The sequence below is a fragment of the Fundulus heteroclitus genome, chromosome 23 (genome assembly GCF_011125445.2).
Source record: "Fundulus heteroclitus isolate FHET01 chromosome 23, MU-UCD_Fhet_4.1, whole genome shotgun sequence".
NCBI lineage: Eukaryota > Metazoa > Chordata > Actinopteri > Cyprinodontiformes > Fundulidae > Fundulus > Fundulus heteroclitus.
In genome coordinates this window covers 15,227,801-15,250,910 of record NC_046383.1, presented here as the reverse complement: position 1 = coordinate 15,250,910, position 23,110 = coordinate 15,227,801, and the positions used below count along the sequence as shown (strand labels likewise).

Genomic DNA, 23,110 nt, shown 5'->3' with positions numbered 1-23,110 from the left:
CTGGGATTTTATGCAATCAACACAAAGTAGAACCTCTTTGTGAAGAGTAACAAATATTTTTAACCAGAATCTGAAAGGTGTGGCGTGCCGCTGTTTCTCTGCTGAGATTAAAGTACACAGAGATGGACTCTGCTTACTAATTAGGTTATTATTAAGAAAAACTCAGTAATAGCTTCACCCTGAAGATGCCGGCTTTTATTTAGTAGTGTCAGAATAAAGGAGGCTGAATACCATCCATCCATCCATCCATCCATCCATCCATCCATCCATCCATCCATCCATCCATCCATCCATCCATCCATCCATCCATTAATACATTTAATTAACTGTTAGAGAAATAAAGCCAAACGGCCCCGCACCATAATGCTCCCTCCACCAAACCTGCCGGGCCCATTTGATCAACCACGGTACGAACACACCAAGACGAAGCGCTCCGTTAGTTCAGTGAGTTTAAATAACTTTAGATGCAGTTTTAACCAAAGCAGCAGCAAAGATCTAGAACAAAAATGATTTGTTCTTGTTCCAGTTTAACGTTCATGATCCTTAAGGCAACCAGCAGCAGCAGAACGCGTTTTTCCTCTTTCTCTGCCTTCTTCTTGCATAACTCCACTATTTTTTTCCCTCCTTGTCGTCTTTCAGGAAACAAAAGATGTATTTTGGCCAACGCTGGCTCCTCCCCACCTCCTTCTCCGCCTCCTTTACGCTCCTGCCCTCCCCTAAACGCAGCACTTCCTAAACTCTGAGCCTGCTCTTCCTCCTCTCTCTCCGGACGTGTGATAGCGAGGCGCGGCGAAGGAGGAGGAGGAGGAGGAGGAGGAGGAGAGACTCTAGCAGAAAGCGAGGGAGGAAGGAAGGAAGGAAGGAAGGGGAGGGAGGTAGCTAGGGAGGGAGGGGTGAGGCGGATAGAGAGAAGGCGAGCGAGGGGACGGAAGGGAGGGGAGAAAAGGGGGAGCACATGTGTGTGCTTGTCACTGAGGGGCTGGGAGGAGGAGTGAGGGAGGAAGCTGGCCGCAGCCGCCATATGCTGACTGGATCGCCGTTCATGTGCGCGCAGAGAGCGGGCCGGCCGGGGAAGACGCCATGGGAAGCTCACATCTCCTCAACAAAGGCATGCCTCTAGGTAACGCAGCAGCTCGCAGCTTTTATCTGCGCAGATGTGTGTGTGTGTGAAGATTATTGTGCCTGGGTCTCCCCTCCCCCTTCACCTCCTCCTCCTCCTCCTCTCCTCCTCTCCAGTCTTTCTCACTCTTATCGCGGGCAGAAAGAGCGCGGCTGGCCTTTTCTCTGCTGCCTGAGCGACAGAAATAGATCCTCTCCCCCTCTCTCCCTCCTTCGAGGGCTAGCAAGGACATGACACACATTTCCCCCTCGTTGTGCTTCCTTCGCGGAGGGTGCCAGCCCGCGGAGCCCCAGAGGCGCACGCACGCAGGCACAATGGCACGCCGGCGCTTTACGCACCGGTGATGAATGCGCCTGGTGATGGTGGCTGGAAAAGAGCTTTCTAGAAACCCTGCGATCCAGGTAGGGCTGTGTGGAGAAGAAAGCAGGGGGGGGGGGGGGGGGGGTTTGTGAGGCTTCACCTCCTCATCGTATATAAGATGTGAGGAGGAGGAAAGAGTTTTAAATCTCCACGCCGCCAAAAAATGTCTGAATGTTGTAGTGAAACCAGGAGGGAGCGATGGTTGGGGAGGATGCTGCTGCTGGATCCCCTGATGGTGTGTGTTGGTGCGCAGGGAGGAGAGACGGTGCTGCTGGGGGTCTCTGCTCTCTGTGGGGGCATGATTGATCGTTTTAGCAGAGAATCCAGTCTGTGTGATGAAACACTGACATGTGATTGTAGGGTTAGGGCGTCCAGCTCCGTGTTTGCGCTGAAAGCCTCCAGGCGGCTTCATGTTGTCACCTTCAGCTGGCAGGAAGGAAACCGGTGGGCTGACATGTTGTCAGCTCAGAGAAATATTATCAACAGAGACTCACAGGGTTCCTTCATGTCAAACTAGGTAAAACAAAATGTGACGAAGGAAAAGCTCAGATGTTTCCACAGACATGGGACTTTGAAGATGGATGATTGATGGACAGTTGGATAAACTCTGGAAACAGATATTTGTTCGTACTCTCGTGTTTTTTTTTTTTCCAAACCCAAAGCTGGGTTTTCCTGCAGGGATGCCTGCTGGTGTTTCTCTGCTCTCCCAGACGTAGTGAGAGGAGAGCTGCTGGCCACCACCAGACACTGGTTACAAATAAAAACACTGAAACGCCGTTTAGTTGGAAGACTGAGCAGAAGCACGGCGGTCTAGACGCGTGGAAATAACAGGTCTTTAAATGAACGTCCACAGGCGTCTATTAGCCGGCACCCTTCATTTCACTGAGGGGGGGGGGGGCTTGGTTGTTGCTTATTTAGACAGGTGAGTCGGCTAAACCTGCAGAAGACGTAACTAAACGGTTAATTTAGGAGCTGCTGCAGCAGGAACAACGAGCCGGTCTGGATCATCTCACCAGGTTCCATTCAGACAGGAAGGATCCTCTGCACATCGGTTTGGAGCTCCTCGATGACGGCTTTCAACATCTTCACCGTGTTTCTGAGCAAACACGAAGCGACTTGCAGGTCAGCCGATCAAAGCGACGAGCAGCACTTCTCCCCCCCGTGCATGCTCAGGCACATCTCCTCCATTCTGGAGTTTCTGCTGAGGAGCTGGCTGGAAAATCACAGACACCTCTGGGAAACCTCTGGGCAGCAAAAAGCAGCCTCAGAGGGACGAAGGTCAGCATGTTAGCGTAAACCTTCATTTAGTTTAAAGGTAGAAATCAGCCTTTAACCACACGGCCTCCCCAGCAGCAGCTCTTCACCCTGAATCTGATGGATATCACCGTAAACCATCCATTCAGTCCACAACCTGCTGCAGAGCATTTAAAAAGCAAACCAGGTTAAGACTTTTACGGTAACTGGGGTTTGTTTGGGTGCAGCATATGAACCCAAACCGGTGTTGCGTAATCAGGTGCTTCTTAAACTTTAAGGCACATGTGATTGAGGCTAAAACCAGCCAGCGCAGCAGTAGATGCACGCAGACCGTCTCCCAGCTCTGCAGCTCGGCTGTATTGATCCATGAAGCCACGGCGCACCTTTGCAGTGTTTCTGTTATAATGCGGAAACGTCTCCGAGCGCTCAGAGGTCGGGCCGACGTGTCTGAATTAAAACCCCGCAGCAGTTTGTGTAGTGGGAACAAAAGCTGCCTAACCTGAAGCCGCTTGTTGACGCCGGCAGCAAACGATGATCTAGGAGGCGTCCGGGGGGGAGGGAGAGCCGCGGGGGGATCGTGTGAGCACTCGTAGATATCAGGTATCAAGGCGTTTGTCAACCTGCGTGGAAACGGCGGGCTGTGCGTGCACCTGTGTTCCCGAGCAGAGGGCGGGGGGGCGGCGAGGGTTTCCCTGGCTGCTGGGACTGCAGCTGCAGACATCATGACATGACCACGCGTTTCAGCTCTGCCCCTGGGAAGATGGAGAAAACGGCAAAGTGAGGCGGAGATGTGGCGCTGCAGGGAGAAAAGATGAAGGGCTGAGAGGAGAGGATGAGTTTAAAGCACAGGAACCTGTGGGAGCATCAGGCCTGCAGAGGCGTCGGTCCAGACCCAGAACACCTCAACGTCTCCAAAGCTCCACTTTCTGCCTAAGACTCTAAACTTTAAAAGCAAAAAGAAACGTCTGTTAGTGATGGTCTATGAGGCTCCGGCAGTTTACAGGAGAACTGAACCGTTATATCTAAATAAATAAATAAAGTAGCTGTTATATCTAACAGGTACAGGTTTCTAAAAATACATTATTAGCATTTCACTCACCTGTTGAGTGAATATGTGAAAAGATTTCAGCTAGAGGCCATAAAATGTATTTTCAGAGATTTGCAAAAGTATTCATCCCTTAAACATTTTCTGACACTTCACAAACTTCTGTGTGTCAGTGGAACCTGTGACCAGCTTCATGGCAGCATCATGCTCTGGGATGCTTGATGGAGGATCAGACTGGGCTGGAACGGCCTAGTCAAAGTCCAGAATCCAACTAGAATCCGTGGGAAGACTCTAAAGCTGATGTTCCCAGATGTTCTCCATGCGTTCAGTCTGAGCTGTTTTCTAAACATCTGTAGCCAGAGGTGGTTCTGCCAGGTTCTGGTTCAGGAAGCTCAACACAGATGAGGATAGCATTCGTTAAAGTTTGCATAAACTTTGAAGGTGTTTTATTAATCCGGCTCATTTTTGATTCTGTTAGATTGTTTTCTTTGCACGGGTGGAAGAACCGGGTCGGAGCAGGAGTTCTGGTCCCAGAGCCCAGTCTGCTCGGTGAAAGATCCCAGCAGCTGCAGCACCCCCCAGGCTGCAGGGCTACAAGGAGTCCTGGAGGATTTTTAGGAGGAATGGAGGGAAAAAGCTTGAAGGGCTGATAGAAAAAGTCTGGCTGGTTATTTCTTACCGTAAAGACGCGTCTGAATCTGGAGTCACCAAGAACTAACGGCCTTTTAACTTCGTCCAGACGAAGAATAAAGGAGGCTGGGTTTATTTCTCCAGAGCAGAGTGGAGCTGGAATGAGAGTTATTTCCTCCTCCGGTCGCCCACAGAGGTCTGGGCCCTCGGTTCGGGTCCAGCTCCAGCAGAGCAGAGAACCCGGTTACGTCACGGCCGGTCCACAGAACCGGGCCCCTAAACGTCTCTGAAGCGACTGTTAGAGGGAGAAGCTCACGGCGCGGCGTGGAAGCGGTTCTGGTCGCTCCACGTTTCTGCTCAGCTTCGGTTCCGTCACGTTCAAACCCGACGGGTCGTCAGAACGCTGCAGCGTGGAGCAGGAAGCGTAGCGGGACGTGTCGGCACAACAAGGCTGTCCACGTCAGGTTTACGTTCCAAAAACCCGGTTCTGGTTCTGGTTCTGGGTCTGGGTCTGGTTCTGTTCTGGTTCTGGTTCTGGTTCTGTTCTGGTTCTACTGACCCAGCAGCTGGCAATGTCTGGTTGGCGGTCCCAGTTCCAGGGTTTACCGAGGCTTTTTCTGTTCTGAGCATCAGCTAATCTAGCGCTGCCCCTCCTCCACCTGTTGCTGCACACTGTTGGTCAGCTGGCTGAATGATGGCTACCCCCCCCCCCCCCCCAAACAGCCGCAGAGGGGTGGAGCGCCACCTGTTGGCCATAACAAAGAACTGCGGTCTGTTAGCTGACTAAACGACGTCAGCTGATATCAACTGGTTAGTTTCTAAAAAGCTCAGGAAGACAAAACGTTTCGTTAGTCTGCACAACAAATTTAGTAAAAATAATCAATGTTATAATTTATATTTATTTATTTTAGCTGGGTTAGGAAAGATTGTGGCCCAGAACTATTCACACCCCTGGTAGACCTGAATTGAAAATCATTTTGACTGAATGTTAATATTGAAAATATAATAAAAGAATATAAATGAGTAACAATTTAGCTTTTATTTGCATGTTATGTTGAAAATGAATCCAGTTCTCGGTCATCTGTAGAAAGTCTAAGCAGCGTTCTGGTTCCTCTGCTGTTTGGTGAAGTCTCTGAGGTTGGAAGGCCTCCCTACCATCACCCTAATCTTTAGCTGCCTGCACAGATTCTCAACCAGAAGCCGGTCTGGACTGCAGCAAAGGTCCCAGCGTCTGGAATCAAACCGCAGACGGCGAATATCCTCTCAGTTCTGGTGCATCTGACGAATAGAACAAATCTTTGCTGACCACCAATCAGATTCCATGAAGGGAAACCCCCCCTCCCCCCTGCCTGTGAGGGACCGACTGATTTTAACACGTGGTGATCACACCGGTACACGACTACTGGCACCGACACCAGCAGAAAACGGGATGATAATAAAAAGCCAGATTAGTGGGATCAGGCTAAGATGTGCTGCTTAACGTACGCAGCAGCGACAGGAAGTCCAGTTAGGAAAACGAGAAACATTAGAGCTGCACGGCATATTTAGAAGACAATATTATTTTGGGAACGCTGCTTTCAGACGACACGCTGATGACATAATTGTCTGTTTTTTCTCATATACAGCCGTAGCGCTGCCAGTCCGCCTGCCACAGATTCCTGACATTAAAAAGCTTTTCTAGACTCTGGCTGATTTATTTATTTTTTTACTGTCCTCTGAGTCCAGAAAAAAGAGGCCTGAGCTTCTGGAGTGTTTGCAATGTGTCCATCTGGAGGTTCCCTGAAGTCCCGGGAGAGAAATCTGAGTGACGTGCCAGGAAGGCTTTCTTATTTCAGATGTCGGCCTGCATGACAGAGACGAGGAGAAAGACGGCAAAGAATCCGCTGCTTCAGCAGAAACGCTTCAAAGAGGCCGTCAAACGTCAGAGTCCTGACGACTGGAGTTTTCTCTGACTCTGTTTCCTTCTGACTACGTCCCCCATGTCCCCCTGCAGCACTTCCAGGGTCACGGTTAGACCTCCAGTTAATGGAAAGGTGGCCGAGGCCTGGCTGCCCTCGTTATTGATCGATTAGCTCTGACTTCTGATCACCTGGACTTCCAGACTTCAGCAGGTTTTCAGGAACATTTTGATGCAGACTCGTTAAAAAGACGCTGGGTGATAAGCAGCAGCTGGACGGACTGTCCCTGGTCTGGACGTCCTCGCCTGGTGCCGTTAACTCTGAGCTGTGTGTGAAGGCCAGCAGGAACGTTCGCAGCAATCTCCTTAATAAAGCGTTCAGCGTCAGCTTTCTGCGCTAAATGAGATCTCAGACAATCTGCAGAATAAAAGGTTAAATAAAACTAAAGATCCTCATGTTGCTGCATTTAAAACAAAAGGTTCTATTACTCTTTTCTTCCTCTACCTGAACCCATCACACCAATTAATGCCTGTTTCAATCTGCCAAATTAAAACAGTAAAAACTGAACAAAAGGGAAGTTGTTAACTTGCTGCTGAGTTTCCTCTCTGGTCTCGCCAACGTTTGGCTGGAAGTAAAACCCGTACACCGGATGTTCTGTAAGCCCAGGTCCACCTTCAGGTTCAGAACCTGCAGAAGGTTCTTCAGCTGACCCCACGGTGGCTTTCTGGGGACATCTGGAAAAGATCGTATGTCCTCCTGGACCAGAAGTGTCGCTACACGGTGAGATGAACCGAGTCTGAGATCTTTTAATCGTTGGATCCAAAACACTCCTTGACTTCATGAACAGAATCTCTGGTCCAGGTTCTGTGTTCAGCTTTCGCTCCTGATAGGAGCAGAGATCCAGGGTCTGGAGGACAGGAGACGTTCTGGTCAAAGTGGTTCAGAGACGCAGGTTAGATGCAGCTGGAGGCTTTGGGTTCTCAGAAGGTTCTCTGGACTTCCCTCCATAACGTCAGGGAAAGTCCGACATCGTCAGAACTTCATTCTGACCCAAAGTCATCCCAACCTTTATCTGACTCATTAGTTGTTGGTGTGGATTTAGGGTTCTTACGGTTTTTAACGGAGCTGATCCAGGATCAGAGGTGATCCAGGAACCGCTGATCTGACGCAGTCAGCGGATCATTAGCTTCTGCAGGAACGCCGTCGTGGTCTCCTCAGTAATCTGACTTCTTCTCCGTCCTCCTGGCCAGGTATCAGACCCCCCATCATGAACGGGCCCATGCACCCCCGCCCCCTGGTGGCGCTGCTGGACGGCCGGGACTGCACCGTGGAGATGCCCATCCTGAAAGACGTGGCCACGGTGGCCTTCTGCGACGCTCAGTCCACGCAGGAGATCCACGAGAAGGTAACGCTGCGCCGTCGACGCCGGGGGGGGGGGGGGGGGGGGGGGGGGGGCGTGTTGGAGGTAGAAATGTTGAAGCTCCACCGGAACCATCAGAGGAGAACATGAAGGTTCTGCCGGGTGTTTTCAGACTGCCATGATCTCCACAGCAGAACAAACAGCAACACGTTTCTCATCTCACTGCAGGTTTTCACGCTCATCTTCTCCACAGAGATCCGTTTTATATCTTAGCACAACTAACATATAATAATTAGTCGTTATTCTATAACTAGTTATTATTTTCAGCATTAAATGTCTCTTCTAATGCGTCTTGGTTAGGGGACGGTCAAACGATCATAAATTAAATAAATGGACTCCAAACCTGCAGTCGGCCTCGTTTACTTCCACTCATGATGATTTTTGTTCCAGATTTAAACCTTTTTCTAGAAAAAAGTGCGAAGCATCGCCACAAAATCACGGCGTCCCGCCTGGAGCTGTGATCTTATTGGTCTAAATAATAATTTAAAAAAAAGCAGCCTGTTGAAAATCAGGACATTAATCTGAGCTTTATTTATAAAGCACAAGCTGCAGAAAAGTGCTGCACAGAGACAGAATAATTGTAGTTAAAAAAGAAAAATGCAGAAGTCACAAATAAGATAATTTTTTAGTTTACAAGAAATAAAAATAATGTAGAAACAGAAATAGTTCAGATATTAAGCCCTACTTAACCCAAAAGCCATGAGATAGAAACGGATCTTTAAATGTCTTGAGCTTCTTCTCACACGGATCATCATGGATCTGCAGCAGAGAAGGTCCCATCAGATCCTTCTGAGGAACAATCTAACAGGACTGATGAGCTGCTATTTCTAAAGTTAACCTCTGCAGAGCAGAGCACAGGTGAGGGTGAAGCTCATCACCTGTTCAGGTGTCTCAGGTTTACCTGCAGGTGGTCAGAATGAAAAAGGATCCACATAAAATGACATTAAAACTGAGTTTATACTTGGAGGTGTCGGCGTCATCGATGCATCCCGGTCATGATAAATAAAATAATAATAAATAAAATAATGTTTACTGACAGAGAAAACCTGAGACCAGCAGCAACATGGCAGAGAAAATGCAAAGCTGAACACGCAGAGCTGGGAAACAATGTGCAGCAGGTTATAAATCATCACATGTATAATTTTCTAAATGAAGAAAAACATAATTTATTTTTTTAATGGGAATGATTGCTTTTTAAAGCGGCGTGGCTGTGTTGGACCTGTGGTTCTGGTCATGTCTTCATTTCGGGTTTCTGCAGCAGAATAGATGCTGAGAAGCTCTCACAGCGAGCCTGCAGCCACAGCGTTGCGTCTTTCCTGTCCTGGGCTTTAAAAACATAAACTCTGTAGGTCAGAGCTTCACCTTCATGCAGGAGCTCTGCGTCTACGTCAGGAAACCCGGCAAAGAGATTCTCAGCACAACACGGCTGAGCTGATCTTATTTTCCCGCTCTAATGACGCGTTTATCTGACATTTTATAGCAGGCTGTCCTGCTGCAGCAGACAGCGCCGTGGTGCAGTCGGCACAAAGCTTCAATAAACCAACAGAGAAACCTCCATGTGGGAAAAGCCATATAAATGCTGCCGGGGGGCTGCAGGCAAAACAGACTATTTTAAAGAATTTAGTTATAAAAGTTGCTTCAACATTTTTTTCCTACATGTTTTGATGTCTTCACTGTTTCTATAGGATGTAATGAAAACAAGGTTGGTAGATTGTTCACATGTATCTAAATATAATATAATATAATATAACATATAATATAATATAATGGCAGACTGACAGCTGTACTACCCTAACCTGTGGAGGATTTCATAAAATCGATGATCCTGTGAGTCAGTAATATTCTCTAAATGCAGTTTTAGGATGAAAAAGCTTTAAAGCGTGTCTGTTGTTGGGGAAGGAACCAGGAGAGGAAGAGGGAACCTCCTCAGCGGATCATGTTCTGTTCTTAGGAAGCCAGCGTGGGCCGTAAACGGGTCGGACCGCCCGGCCGGGTCACGTCTGGTTCTGGGCGTCTGCCAGGCGCAGCGTCTCTGAGCGCGCTCAGTAGGCCACGGCGTGGGAGAACAGATGGCGCCGCCGGTACCTGCTGCTCTCTGATTGGCTCGTTATGAAGCGGTGTAATTAAAAGCCGTTTCTTTACTACAACTGAACCGCATGTCGTTTTTTAATCTTTCACACAAGCATGAAGCGGCGGGCTGGCTGCGCTACAGCAGGATTATACAGATAACCAGCAACCAATTAAAAGGTGGCAGTCTAAGCATTTTAGAGAATAATGTTTGTGTTCTACTGCAGAGCTGAATTAAAGCTTCAGTCGGTAAACTTCAGCCTCATTTAGCGCGTTAGAAAGCTCTGTGAACGCATCAAGGAGAGGATTCCTGCTGAAAGCTGCAGACGCCTTGATCTGCAGTCCATGAAACCTCCTCAGCTCTGAAACTTAGACTTCTGGGGAAATTATTGAATGCAGGAAGGAACCTTTAAAACAGCACAAGGAGAGCCTTGCTGCTTTTAAATGCAACAAACTTTGACCTCAGATCAAGAGTAATTTCTTTATTCCCTCAGTGACACATTTCTGCTGTTGTTTTTTAATTAAAGGTACATTCTGAGGAATCTAAATGCTGTGGCACAGCCGTTCCTGCATGAGGAGTTGTCTGTGGTCTGCTTGGTGTGTGCAGGTCCTGAATGAAGCTGTAGGAGCTCTGATGTACCACACCATCACCCTGATGAGGGAAGACCTGGAGAAGTTCAAAGCTCTGCGCATCATTGTTCGCATCGGCAGCGGCTACGACAACATAGACATCAAATCTGCCGGAGAGCTCGGTACAAACGACACGCAGACACGCAGGCTGACGTCAGCAGAGAGGGGCGGTTATCAACATTATATATATATATTTCCCTACCCTTTTGGCCAACATATGAACAAACAAATGAATAACAGAAACGGCAAAAAGATGTAAATAAACATTATTAAAATTGTCCCAGTTTTATCTGACTGTAGCTGATCTGCTAAATATTGACGAGTATCTGCAAATACTGGTTTTAATGCTGATATATCACGCATCCGTAATTTATAAATTATGTATCTGAGCAGTTTTGCCTAATTGATATATTTCCATAAATAAACTATCATTTTAAAGCGTAATCTGCCCTCTGCGTTAATAAGACGTCTGTCATAGACATAAGAGTAGACGCGTCATTGGGCGGTTCTGCCTCTGCTGCGATGCGTCAGAGCGTCCGCCATCTTAAATGTGGCAAATCTGCATTTACTCAGTCACTTAAACATTATCAGAGGGACTTTAATCTCTGAATATACTTTGGATTCGTAGTATTTTTTTTGTAATATTACAAGTTTATTTTCGTATCCCTTTAGCTTCATTCTCCTGAATTTATTCTCCTAAAGAATAAAAATATTTAAAATGACCTGGCCCTATTACTCCAGGAGTGAAATAATTCTGCAAACTGTGATTATTCTGGAAATGTTCCCTCTTAATTCTCATAATATGATGTTTTTATCATAACATTATCACTTTTGTGTTTGTTTGTTTATTTTTACTTTATTAACCTAGGACTTTTTTCCTCATATTATTAATTTTACCTCTTTAATACTCCCCCAAAAGTCTGTACCTAAAGGTTCACATGTGACACGGTTTTATGAAATAATGAAGACCACAATGTTTAGATTTACCAAATTGATCCTTATATTCATAACACATATATATATATATACACACACTATATATATATATATATATATATATATATATATATATATATATATATATATATATATATATATATATATATATATATATATGCATGTGTGTGTGTATTTATTGCAGCACAGGAATGAGGCATCTTCTCTGATCCACGTTCACAATAACAGAACTCAACTTTTTTTCTGCCACATACAATATGGCGGTGACGATGAGGTGTGAACCTGCACCCTATGACGCGTCTACGTATAAATGTCTGTGACGTCTGTGTTGACGCTCTACAGCTTTTCTGCTGTGTGAAGCAACTTTATCCAAACTAAAACTAATCATCCTCCAAGTCTGCAGAGACGCGGTCCAGCTGTAAAATCAGACCTGCTGCCGGCGGCTCTGACCCTCTTCCTCCTCCTCTTCCTCCTCTCCATCCTACAGGCATAGCGGTTTGTAACATGCCGGCAGCCTCGGTGGAGGAGACGGCCGACTCCACGCTGTGCCACATCCTCACCCTGTACCGACGCACCACCTGGCTGCACCAGGTTAGTAGACACCAGACAGGAGAGGAGATCTCTGTGAACTCAGGGTTTTTGCTGCAGGTCTGCATTCGGTCAAGTTTCGACAATAACCGACGACTGTTCTCTGACGTATAAGCAGAAATGTTCCATTTTCCTTAGAATGTGGCTGTTTTTTGAAAGACGTTGATGTAAAGTGTAGAAGGTACAGTAAAATGATTTGTTCCTGAAATCGTTGCATAGACTGAGCTTCTGGTGCGCAGTCCTGGCAGGAGTTACCGCCGGATCGCCGTGTGTCTGTGGCGTGCGCGCCCTTTAAGGAAGTGACGGTAAATGTTGACTCCCGTCAGGCGCTGCGGGAAGGAACGCGGGTCCAGAGCGTGGAGCAGATCCGAGAGGTGGCGTCAGGAGCGGCGAGGATCAGAGGAGAGACGCTGGGGCTCATCGGGCTCGGTGAGTGTCTGAAAAATCTGAAAAACGTGCCGTACGTCAGAATTCAGCTCCTTCAGGGTTAGAAAGCCCTAAAATATGAAGAAACCAACTTCTAGTCCAACTGCAGTGGTTCTGGTCTTAGAAGTTCTGTAGAGAACATCAGAGGACAATAATGGAGACCAGGGAACCCAGCAGGTTCTGGTCCAGTTTCCAGCAGGTCAGGTTCTACAGAACCTCCCAGAGCTCTGATCATCATGTGGACCTGGAGAGAGGATGGACCTCCTGCAGACCTACCAGGACATGGACGTCCACCTGGACTGACAGGCTGGACCAGGAGAGCATTGATCAGAGAAGCAATTCAATTTAATTTTATTTATATAGCGCCAAATCATGAAACATGTCATCTCAAGGCACTTTACAAAGTCAAGTTCAATCATATTATACAGATTGGGTCAGATTATACAGATTGGTCAAAAATGTCCTATATAAGGAAACCAGTTGATTGCATCAAAGTCCCGACAAGCAGCATTCACTCCTGGGGAACCGTAGAGCCACAGGAAGAGTCATCTGCATTGTACATGGCTTTGCTGCAATCCCTCATACTGAGCAAGCATGAAGCGACAGTGGGAAGAAAAACCACCCATTAACGGGAAGGAAAACCTCCGGCAGAACCGGGCTCAGTATGAACGGTCATCTGCCTCGACCGACTGGGGTTACAGAAGACAGAACAGAGACACAACAAGAGAAACAAAAAAGCACAGAAGCACACATTGATCTAGTAATCTGTTCTACATTAGATGGTAGTAGCGGGTGAGCCGTCTTCTCTGGATGATGTCACAGTTAACAGAACGCCAGACCAGGTGTACCTACTATGAAGAGAAAAGAGAGAGAGCAAAAAGTTACCTTGAATAACCAGGAGGACCATGGTGGCTCTGGAGGAGCTGCAGAGACCCACAACTCAGGTGGGAGGACCCATTGACAGGACCGCTGTTAGCTATAACAAACCTGACCTTTATGGAAGAGCAACCAGGAGACAGCCGCTGATCCACCAAGAGAGAACGTAAATATCAGCCTGTTGGCTGAAAGCCACAATAAAACCAGACCGTCTCTGAAAAGCAGCAGAGACCTCGTTCCACACAGCAGTTCTTTGCTTGCTGCCCCGACCAATCTTCCTCTTTCGCCCGCTGTTCGTCTGCTGCACCAGAGAGGCTCCTCTCTCTTTTTCGTGGCCCTTGTGAGGAGAAGGTCTGCTCCGTGGACCCGAATGGAGTATGGAGACCCGCCACATGGGCGTACGCTAGAATGGAAGCTAAGTACAGCCTGCCTTCTTCAACATCGACACCTAAGCAGCCGACCGCTGTGGAAACAGGCTGTTTGTAATCTTTCCTCAGCTCTGCAACAGAGAAGCTGACCTGAAAGTTGCTCCTTCTGCAAACTGTGCAGAGGCCCTTAGGAGAAGCCTGAGGAAACTCTTCAGATCCCCACGCTGCACAGGCCCAGCGCAGAACACTGGAGAACCTCGTAAAGGCTTTCATCGTACGCTGGCAGCTTCCAGCCGGATGGCCCAAAGTCAACCGAACGGACAACGAGAGCAGAAGCTGAGCAGAGATGATGGGGAACGTTAGGACGGGATTAATGCTTTACCGTTGATGTGTTTTTACTGGGTATTCAAGGTTTGACTGAGATTAAAACATGGAGCTCACAGGCTAAGCTACCTGCTAACGACCTTTGAAGCGAAGCTACGCTGATGTGTTTTGGTGTTTTATGGTTATAACCAACTTTATTCCCATAAAGGTTTTCAACACCAATGGGGCATTAGTGTTTGTGTTTTCTGGTCCGCTAGCTACACCAAAATATGACTTAAAAATCCTTTTAGATGAACCCGAATGTCTGCTAGCGTTAGCCGCTATTAGCCTGCGTTAATAACCTGCTACTGACCTAGTTAAACACAACTATGGCTTGTTTTTGTCATGTTTGTTATGTTGTGAATGGGTTGAAACCACTGAGCTATATAATACACTGGAGTGCTAATCACCGTCTGTTGGAACGAGTCACTTTGAAGCCACCAGCCGCCATATTGATACTCCCTATTTCCCCCCAGTAACTAAGGAATATGTGCGCTACAGCATCAAATAATGAGGATTTTCTCATGTTCATGGGGAGCTTAAAACTTTTAAAATGTCAAATGCCATATAGTTTTATGTTATATTCTAAAAATATCAAGTACTGAGAAAGTCATGTGCTGAAATATTTTGCATTTTATTTATTTAAATATATATGTTTAACATTTATAAATATATAAATAACAATATACAAAAACATATATTTACATATGTGTATACATATATATACATATACACATACTTATATATACATATATATATATATCTAATATGAATAACATGTAAAATATTTCAGCACCTAATTTCCTAGTAGTTGATAGTGTTAGTACATCCACTGACTGTAGAATTACCTGTGAAACGTTTTCACACAGCCAGAAAACTGCTTGTTGTTGCAACCAAATCCTGTGGGATTCTGTGAGAGTAGGGAGGAGCAAGATGGCGGCCAGTGACTTCAGTTTTTCGGCAAAATCAGCACTCCTGTGTATTATATAGCTCAGTGGTTGAAACACATAGCAAATGTTGTGTTAAGCTAGTTAAGCTAATTTAACCTAATTCCACGTTCTTTAAGCTGAACTTTGGTTCTTTGACATAGATCTGCAGCTCTGATTAGAGGAGAATAAAACCAAACTTTTATCCTCACTGAGAAACACGGTGGTGGCAGCATGATGCTGATGTGTTTCTTCAGGTCAGGAGATGGTAATGGAGCTAATGTTAGTGGTTATAATGTGACAGTTTAAGGGGTATGAATACTTTTATAGGCAGCGTGAACGCCCCTGTGTCCGCCTCTAACTTCCTGTGGGTGCTGATGTGTTTCCAGGCCGGGTGGGCCAGGCTGTCGCCCTGCGAGCCAAGGCTTTTGGCTTCAACGTGATTTTCTACGACCCGTATTTGGCCGACGGTGTAGAGCGGTCGCTGGGACTCCAGCGGGTCACCACGCTACAGGTAACCCCACACAGGCTTTAATTTCTACCTCTCTGCGCCTTTAAATCAGTTGAACGGAGGAGTTACGTCTGCCCTGGCCGTCTTTCTCCTCAGGACCTCCTCTTCCACTCTGACTGCGTCTCGCTGCACTGCAGCCTCAACGAGCACAACCACCACCTGATCAACGACTTCACCATCAAACAGGTACGCCGAGTCAGCGCAGATACACAGCGGCCTGAATGCGATGAGCCGGTGTAGACACCAGATCGTCTCGCTTCCCGATGACGTCATCATATGGCAACTCAACTCAAACAAACTACATTACGCCCACGGTCTCCATTTGTTACAAATCTATTTTATTTTGTTAATTTACGGTTATTTTCCTATAAATTAGTCGAGGTATGAAAACTTTTAACATCATTTTGAAATACTTGTGTGGTAGTCTGACAATTTAATCGGTAATTTTGCAGGATCAAAGTTAAAACCTTAGAGAAATTTAATTCCTCCAATTTTTTTTTTTAAGTTGTGAAGGGAAACTAAACCATAAACTCATTTCATATTTAATAAAAGTCAGCAGCCAGATTTAATTTTATCACGGCATTCATCACTTTAAAATCAATAACGTTCATTCCTCCTTTTTGTACTGATGTTGTTCTTTCTGATCACATGTTTTTTTATTATTCCAGATGAAATTGTGATGAATTTGATTATTTTTTTATTGTGGTATTTGGTACATTTAAGATATATGCTGGATAAATTAGTCTGGCTAGCCCTTCCATTTTTGTTAACAATATTCTTCCAAACATGCCAATTGTCAAATATTTGTTTATTTTTTTTTTTTTTTTTGTAATATGGCTTGAATATTTGTTCAAGCTTTTGAGAAAAAAGAAACCACTAAGTTAACTTAATGAAATTGAGTCGTTACAAATGCAGACCGCGGGCTCTATGTAGTTTGTTTGAGTGGCGTTGCCATAATGTGATGTCATCAGAAGGCGCCGGACCCGAGTCGATCTGGTACCTACAGCGGCGCATCAAGAGCCGCGGCTGAGCGGTCTGTTGTGTGTGTTGAAGATGCGTCAGGGTGCGTTCCTGGTGAACACGGCCAGGGGGGGTCTGGTGGACGAGAAGGCCCTGGCTCAGGCTCTGAAGGAGGGGAGGATACGTGGCGCCGCGCTGGATGTCCACGAGACAGAACCTTTCAGGTAGGAAAGCAGCCGGACCAGAATAACCAGGAAGTTCTCCTCTTATGATAAAGCTCATCATAATAAATGCGGATAAATGTCCCTCTGAAATCTGCAGAGAATAACCAACTTTATTCACTGAAACCAAAGGCAGAAGAGAAGGAGAAAGACAAAAAGCAAAAAAAAGATACATTTCTATCAAAATGTAAAACATCTTCTCTTTATTACTCAAACTTTGTGGAATCTTCATAAATAAGTTCCTCTGACATTTTCTATTCCATGATTATCCACATTTCCAACACATTGTCTAGCAACAGACGCCGGACGAGGTGTTGGAAAAGCTTTTAATGGGGGAGGTTCTGGGTTTGAACCCCTCAGAGGGCCACTTTGAGCCCCTGAGCAACACCCGCAGCCCCAGAATGTTGCAATGACAAAAAATAGATTATTTTTATTATATTATTATTGTTGTTATATAGACTGGAGAACCTGGTTGGAACCCCTTGGCTGTAATACATTAAACTGCTTGCATTAATAGTAATGGTAGCAGAAATTTAACAGACCCTTTTAAAAGGAGCATAGCGCCCCCTCTGGTGACAAGTTGAAATGACAGCAGCGCACATGCACAGGAGAAAAGGAAAAGCCTCTGGGACTGCACAGGTCTTTGTTTAGAGGCGTAACGTCTTCAGAAAGCTGTAAATGTTGAAGTTAGCTACTTTTCTCTGGCTAATGCATCGATTGTGGTGGCGACTCAAAGCATCCAGGAGAATAAGAGCGTGCAGCTTGAGCTCATGCCCAGAGATAACTAAAGTCCCTTAAATCATTTAAGGGACTTTAGAGATAACGACCTGAAGCGCTCTCTCACAAACTGACTGATCCACCCTATAGAGGAAAACTCATTCAAACAGCTGAAGTGTGACTTTAGACATTTTGTCTCACTGACCAAAGATTTATCCATCTGGAAACTTCAGTTTAGCTAGAATGTTTTCATCTGGAGGTTTCTTTCTAAATCCAGGCTGACATTAATCCCCAAAAGTTCTTTGTTGTCCAATCATTCCACCCCAGAGAATAATTCCCGTACATCAACACGAGGCCTAAACGTTCTATGCAGATGACGCTTTTACTTTTCTGCGTAAATCCCAGATTTTCTTTTGCATTTGAGTTCAGTACTAAAGTCTCTCAGTGGTGGACGCAGTGATCCTCTGCAGCTCATGCGTGTCCTGCTGCTTGTCTCTGCGGCAGCTTCAGCCAGGGTCCGCTGAAGGACGCGCCCAACCTGATCTGCACGCCGCACGCCGCCTGGTACAGCGAGCAGGCGTCGCTGGAGATGAGGGAGGAGGCCGCCAGGGAGATCCGAAGGGCTGTGACAGGTTGGTGGACTCATGGAAACGCTTAACGGATAATTTACACACATGCCAACGCAAGGAGAGGCGTCTTCTGCTGCAGCTTTCAGGTGTTTTCCTTTCTCCTAAACGCTGTGGTCCTTTTCCTGGTGGCTCATCCTCACCCTTCCTTCTCCTCTGGATCTAGTTTGGCCTAGGGCTGAACAATTAATCGCATTTTCAATATAATCGCGATTTAAAAAAACGCAAATTCCAAATCGCAGAGTCAGCAGTTTTTGGCTATGTAACAATCAGGGAATTAGACGCGTCCATTAGGTGTTGGTAAAATGTTTAAAGTGGGTTTGCCTCCACATGGAAGGAAAGACAGCTGCAGCAGTGAGATAATCTAATTTTATTACTTGTTTTAGAGTTTATATAATCATACATAGCATTAAGTACAGGTCAATCAGTTTAATACATAGACTTGTTTGTTGGTTGGACTTTATGTTCAACAAGGATTGATGTCCAAATCAATTAAAAGCTGTTCTCTTGAATAATATTCTGATTAATAGAAACATTAAAAGTTCTTGTTTTAAATAGTCCTTGTTTACAAGCGTCTTTATTTAGAGGCCATTTTTGTTGCTTGTGGTTAACGCAGAGAAAAGTCAAAATTGCAATTTTGGTTGAAATATATCGTAGGCAGAACGCGATCATTTCTGCTCTGAGTTTAGATGCTGTGGGTCTTTTAGCAACTAATCCACATGGCGAGGAAACAAATTGATTTGTTGTTTGTATATATTTAAAAAGACATGATAAATTAAACTGGGGAAAAAAAATCACATTAAATCGCAATATGAAGAAAAAAAAATTGCAATTAGATTATTTTCCAAAATCGTTCAGCCCTAGTTTGGCCTTCAGAAACTCTGTCCTCTGCCTTATTTGTTCATTTTTTGCTCTTTTCAGGTCGTATCCCCGACAGTCTGAAGAACTGTGTGAATAAGGAGTTCCTCACACCCAACAACCACTGGGCCGTTGACCCAGCCGCGGTCCACCCTGAGCTCAACGGCGCCTACAGGTACCAACGGGCTCTCAGCACCCCGCGCTTCTTCTGACGTATTTAAACTTTTTGGTTTACAGTAAAACTACAAACTTTCATGTATTTTACTGGTTTTGTGTGGCAGCCAAATACAGAGTAGACAATAATCATGAAGTGATAAGAAAAATATGCATAGTTTCACGTTTTTATCTATTTATTGTGACTATATTTAGGTGCAGTCTGCATTTTCACTGCGCCCCCTAGAGGTGATACTTTGTAGGTACCTAGAAACTCAAATGTTTGCCCATTTTTCTCAGTAAAACATCTCAAACTCAGTCAGATTGGATGGAGAACATCTAGGAATGCCAGTTTTTAACTATTGCTACAGACTCTTAGCTGGATTCAGGTCTGGACTTTGACTAGGCCATTTTAACCCACAGACCTGCTCTGATCTAAACCGTCTCTGGCTGCATGTTCAGGCTGGTTCTCCTGCTGGAAGGTGGACCTCCACCTCAGTCTCAGCTCTCCTGCAGCCTCTGACAGGATCTCCTCCAGGATGGTCCTGGTTCACCTCCATCCATCTCCCCATCAGCTCTGACCTGCTTCCCCCAGCATGATGCTGCCTCCTCCATGTTTTACCATAGAGCTAGCTGTGTGTCCAGGCTACATGGCTTCAGGCCAAACGACACACAGGACTTCTCATGGCTTTCTGCTGCCCGCTCCTCCATAACGGCCACTAACACTAGTCCTGTTAATAAAGTCTCCCACCTGAGCTGTGGATCTCTGCAGCTCCTCCAGAGCTACCACGGTCCTCCTGCTTCTCTGATCAATGCTCTCCTGGTTCAGCCTGTCAGTCCAGGTGGACGTCCATGTCCTGGTAGGTCTGCAGGTGGATTTTATTTCAGGGCCTCACAGTAAAGGGGCTGAACAGCACATCACACCTTTTAGATCTCCTCCCTGACCCGTCTGCTGGGTTCCTTGGTCTCCACGATGCTGGATGTTCTCTGATGAACGTCTGAGGCCTCTGGTTCCTGATTGGGTGAATTCTGAGTATCGGGGTCCGATCTAAATGAACGCCACACTTTGCTTTTAAATAACAGATAAAACCTAAATGTAAATGTCTTGTTGGTCTGCCATGTGAGAAAAAGCGAAACAGCAGTGAGAATGCTAATCTGCAGAATGATTGAGCAGAAGATGCAGAAAACATTGAAATCAGATTTGAAGAATTTGAAAAAATGTAAAAATTTGAAGGGATTTGAAGAATTTGAAAAAGTTTAAAGAATTGAAATAGAAGAATTTGAAAAACTTTGAAGGAATTTGTAAAATTTGAAGAATTTGAAAAAATTGAAGAATTTGAAAAACTTGAAGAAATTTGAAGAATTTGAAAAATTTGATACATTTGAAGAAATTTGAAAAATTTGAAAGAATTTGAAAAATTTGAAAGAATTTGAAAAATTTGATACATTTGAAGAAATTTGAAAATTTTTAAAGAATTTGAAAAATTTGAAAGAATTTGAAAAATTTGTAATTTGAATGATTTTGAAAAATTTGAAGAATTTTGGAGAATTTGAAAAAATGTGAAGGAATTTAAAAAATTTGAAATATTTGAAAATTTTCAAAAAATTTGAAGGAATTTGAAAAATTTGAAGAATTTGACAAATTTGAAAAAATTGCGCCGTGTGAACAACGGTCTGGAGCTCGGCGAGGTTTTGGAGACGCTGCGGTTCTTCATCCTGGACGGTTCTCCTGTCGCCCCGCAGGTACCCCCCGGGCGTGGTGAGCCTGCCGGCCGGCGGCCTCCCTCCTCCGGTCGAGGGCATCGTGCCGAGCGCCGTGCCGATTACGCACACCCTCCCCCCCGCTGTCACGCACCCTCCTCACGCGCCGTCTCCTGGACAGAACACAGTGAAGCCACCGGAGGGCGACAGAGAGCAGCACCCAAATGACCAGCTGTAGCCCCCCCCCCCCTCCTCCACCTTCGTCCGACAGGCTCAGGTTGGATTCCCGACTCTCCGCCCACTGCTTCCCGACAGACAGGTGTCTCACTTCACAGGTGGAGAAGACGACGGCGAGTAGCAGGAGCTGAACGACCGACAGACGCGTTAATCCACCACCGACGCAGTCGTCCTCTGACCAATCCTGACCTTTGATTTCGTCACCAGGAATAAAAGAGATTATTATTTTAAACTGATTTGGGGGGAAAACAGATTAAAACTCCACCGTCTTCAGAGTTAGAGGGTTTCATGTTTCTCTGTGTCCTCTTAGGTCCATGTAAGAGCAAAGTTATGAAATGAATGTAACCCGTGTGCAGATTTTAGAAAAAAACAACAACTGATATTTGTATTCCAGTCTTAACAGAAACTGAGAATATCCACTTTTACTTTTCTGCTTATTTGTCCCTAATTTAGCAACCCCCCCCCTCCCAGAAAAGAGGCAGCTTGTTGCACACCATCTCAGGAACCAATGTTTCTGCAGTTGGTAAACCAGTTTTTCTAACATTTTTCTTTTCTACGTTGTTTTTATGCCACTTAGTGCTGTTTTTATTCTACCTGCTTGCCTTTTCGTGTCCCATTGCATTAGAAATCAACAACTGTAGCGAGCTTCAACGCTGATCCAACGTCTGTTTTGTTTAAGGAGCATGGCATTTGGCTCTGGGGAGTCGTGTAAGTGTTTCGACCCAAACTGAAGATGTAGTGGAAAGAAAGGTTTTAGAGAGGTGGGAAAATGGCACACTTGCTTGGGACCACTTGATTCTGATGTGTAATTATAATTTATAGGCTGACAAGGCGACTGAGAAGTTTTTTTACAGTTGAAAAATGGTCCTGTGGAAAAAGGCTTCAACACCTGCTTGGCATCTAATGGTGCACAAACCCTGGCATCATTCAGGTAGACGTTGCAACAACTTCTGCTCCAGTTCTGACCAGCATTATTACTTTGATGCGCCGCTCCCACAGAACGGCCTGCATTTTACCGGCGATCTGTGCTGGGAGCGTTTTTACTCCTGAGGGTTTAACTGCATCCCACCATTGAAACCCTTCCAGTCTGTCTGCGGTTAGTTCTCCCTCACCTACACAGCCGTTTATTCTGCATATTCTGGTTAAAAAAGGTCTTCGTTTTCTGTCCACGGCTGTTAACAGCGCCGTCACAGACAGAACGTCCTCCTCCATATATGGAAGTGCTTCCTGTTTTAGAGGCTGCGACACAAAGGGTTGTTTGTGTCAGAGAAGCCTGTTTTTTTTTTTTTTATTATTACTTTTTAAGAAAATAAAGACCAGTTGTGACGTGTTTAGGGTTCTTTTTATTATTTTTCTACTTTTCAGGTTTTCTAGCTCTTAAGTCCGACGCTTTTATGCACTTTAAGTTGATTACGCCACGTTTCAGTTGCAGGGAGGGAAGGTTTGGTTTCTGACAGGATCATCAGATGAACTAAAGCAGAGACTTTAGGCTTCTCTCTAGAGGCAGAAGAGCCGCTCAGCCGGAGCGTCCTGAGAAGAAATGCCTTCAGCTCTCCACAGACAGACACGAGCAGAGAAGCTACGGCCTTTTCACCACGGCGGTGTCAGAGAATCCCTCTCTCTACAGACCCGTTTCCCTTTAACGTGTCAAGCTGGGTCCTTCCCAAATCTACCATTTGTCCACCCTGTGACCTCCGTGTTTCTGTGTACATATGGTGTTCTGCTTGCCTGTGTCAATGTGACTTGGTTGTATCTGTGTCTATAAGGCGGCGCTGGTAGGGGGGGGGGTAGTTAGTACTCTCCAAACGGGGCCATATCCATCTAAATCTAAGGTGTAACTCGGTGTAATAAAATCTGGTTAGAGTCGTTCAGCATTTGCATTCATAACAAATAAGACATGATGCAAAAACTGCAGTTTCACCAGAAAAACACCCAGAACACCTGTTCAGGTGTTATCAGGCCAGTACTTTCTAGCCCCGCCCCCCCCTCCTACCAGAAGCCGTGTGGTAAATAACAGTTTACTGTTGCCTACCTGGTCTTCGTTATGGTGAGGCAGTACGCGTAGCAATCAGGGATGGACATTTCTTCTGCCGCTGCTGAGCATTTCACAGCCTGGGCCGGCGTCTGTGGCGTCTGCAGCGTCTGCATCGCCTGCAGCGCCTGCAGCGTCTGCAGCGTCTGCATCGCCTGCAGCGCCT

The 23,110-nt window shown here is 45.7% G+C and overlaps 1 protein-coding gene across 4 annotated transcripts; it reads left to right on the top strand.

Moving 5' to 3' along the window:
- The first annotated feature begins 899 nt into the window (after positions 1 to 899).
- LOC105920695 (C-terminal-binding protein 1) lies at positions 900 to 21,191 on the top strand. Of its 4 annotated transcripts, none has more exons than XM_012856314.3 (11): positions 900 to 1,120; positions 7,558 to 7,712; positions 10,402 to 10,546; positions 11,869 to 11,972; positions 12,296 to 12,398; positions 15,318 to 15,442; positions 15,536 to 15,625; positions 16,493 to 16,623; positions 17,842 to 17,969; positions 18,885 to 18,996; positions 20,718 to 21,191. In XM_012856314.3, the coding sequence occupies exons 1-11, from the start codon at positions 1,081 to 1,083 to the stop codon at positions 20,911 to 20,913; spliced, it is 1,329 nt and encodes a 442-aa protein (XP_012711768.2). In that variant the 5' UTR covers positions 900 to 1,080; the 3' UTR covers positions 20,914 to 21,191. The 4 variants fall into 4 exon arrangements, with proteins under 4 accessions (XP_012711768.2, XP_021168455.1, XP_035982920.1 ...); XM_021312780.2 differs by lacking the exon at positions 20,718 to 21,191 and adding an exon at positions 19,398 to 19,758 and having other exon boundaries at positions 901 to 1,120; XM_036127027.1 differs by lacking the exon at positions 900 to 1,120 and adding an exon at positions 1,234 to 1,521.
- Positions 21,192 to 23,110: the final 1,919 nt, after the last annotated feature.

Bases quoted from the DNA above. Each gene is read 5' to 3' on its own strand.
- LOC105920695 (XM_012856314.3), top strand. From the start codon at position 1,081: ATGGGAAGCTCACATCTCCTCAACAAAGGCATGCCTCTAG. The intron at 1,121-7,557 runs GTAACGCAGCAG...CCTCCTGGCCAG, and splicing joins CAACAAAGGCATGCCTCTAG to GTATCAGACCCCCCATCATG. The intron at 10,547-11,868 runs GTACAAACGACA...TCCATCCTACAG, and splicing joins CAAATCTGCCGGAGAGCTCG to GCATAGCGGTTTGTAACATG.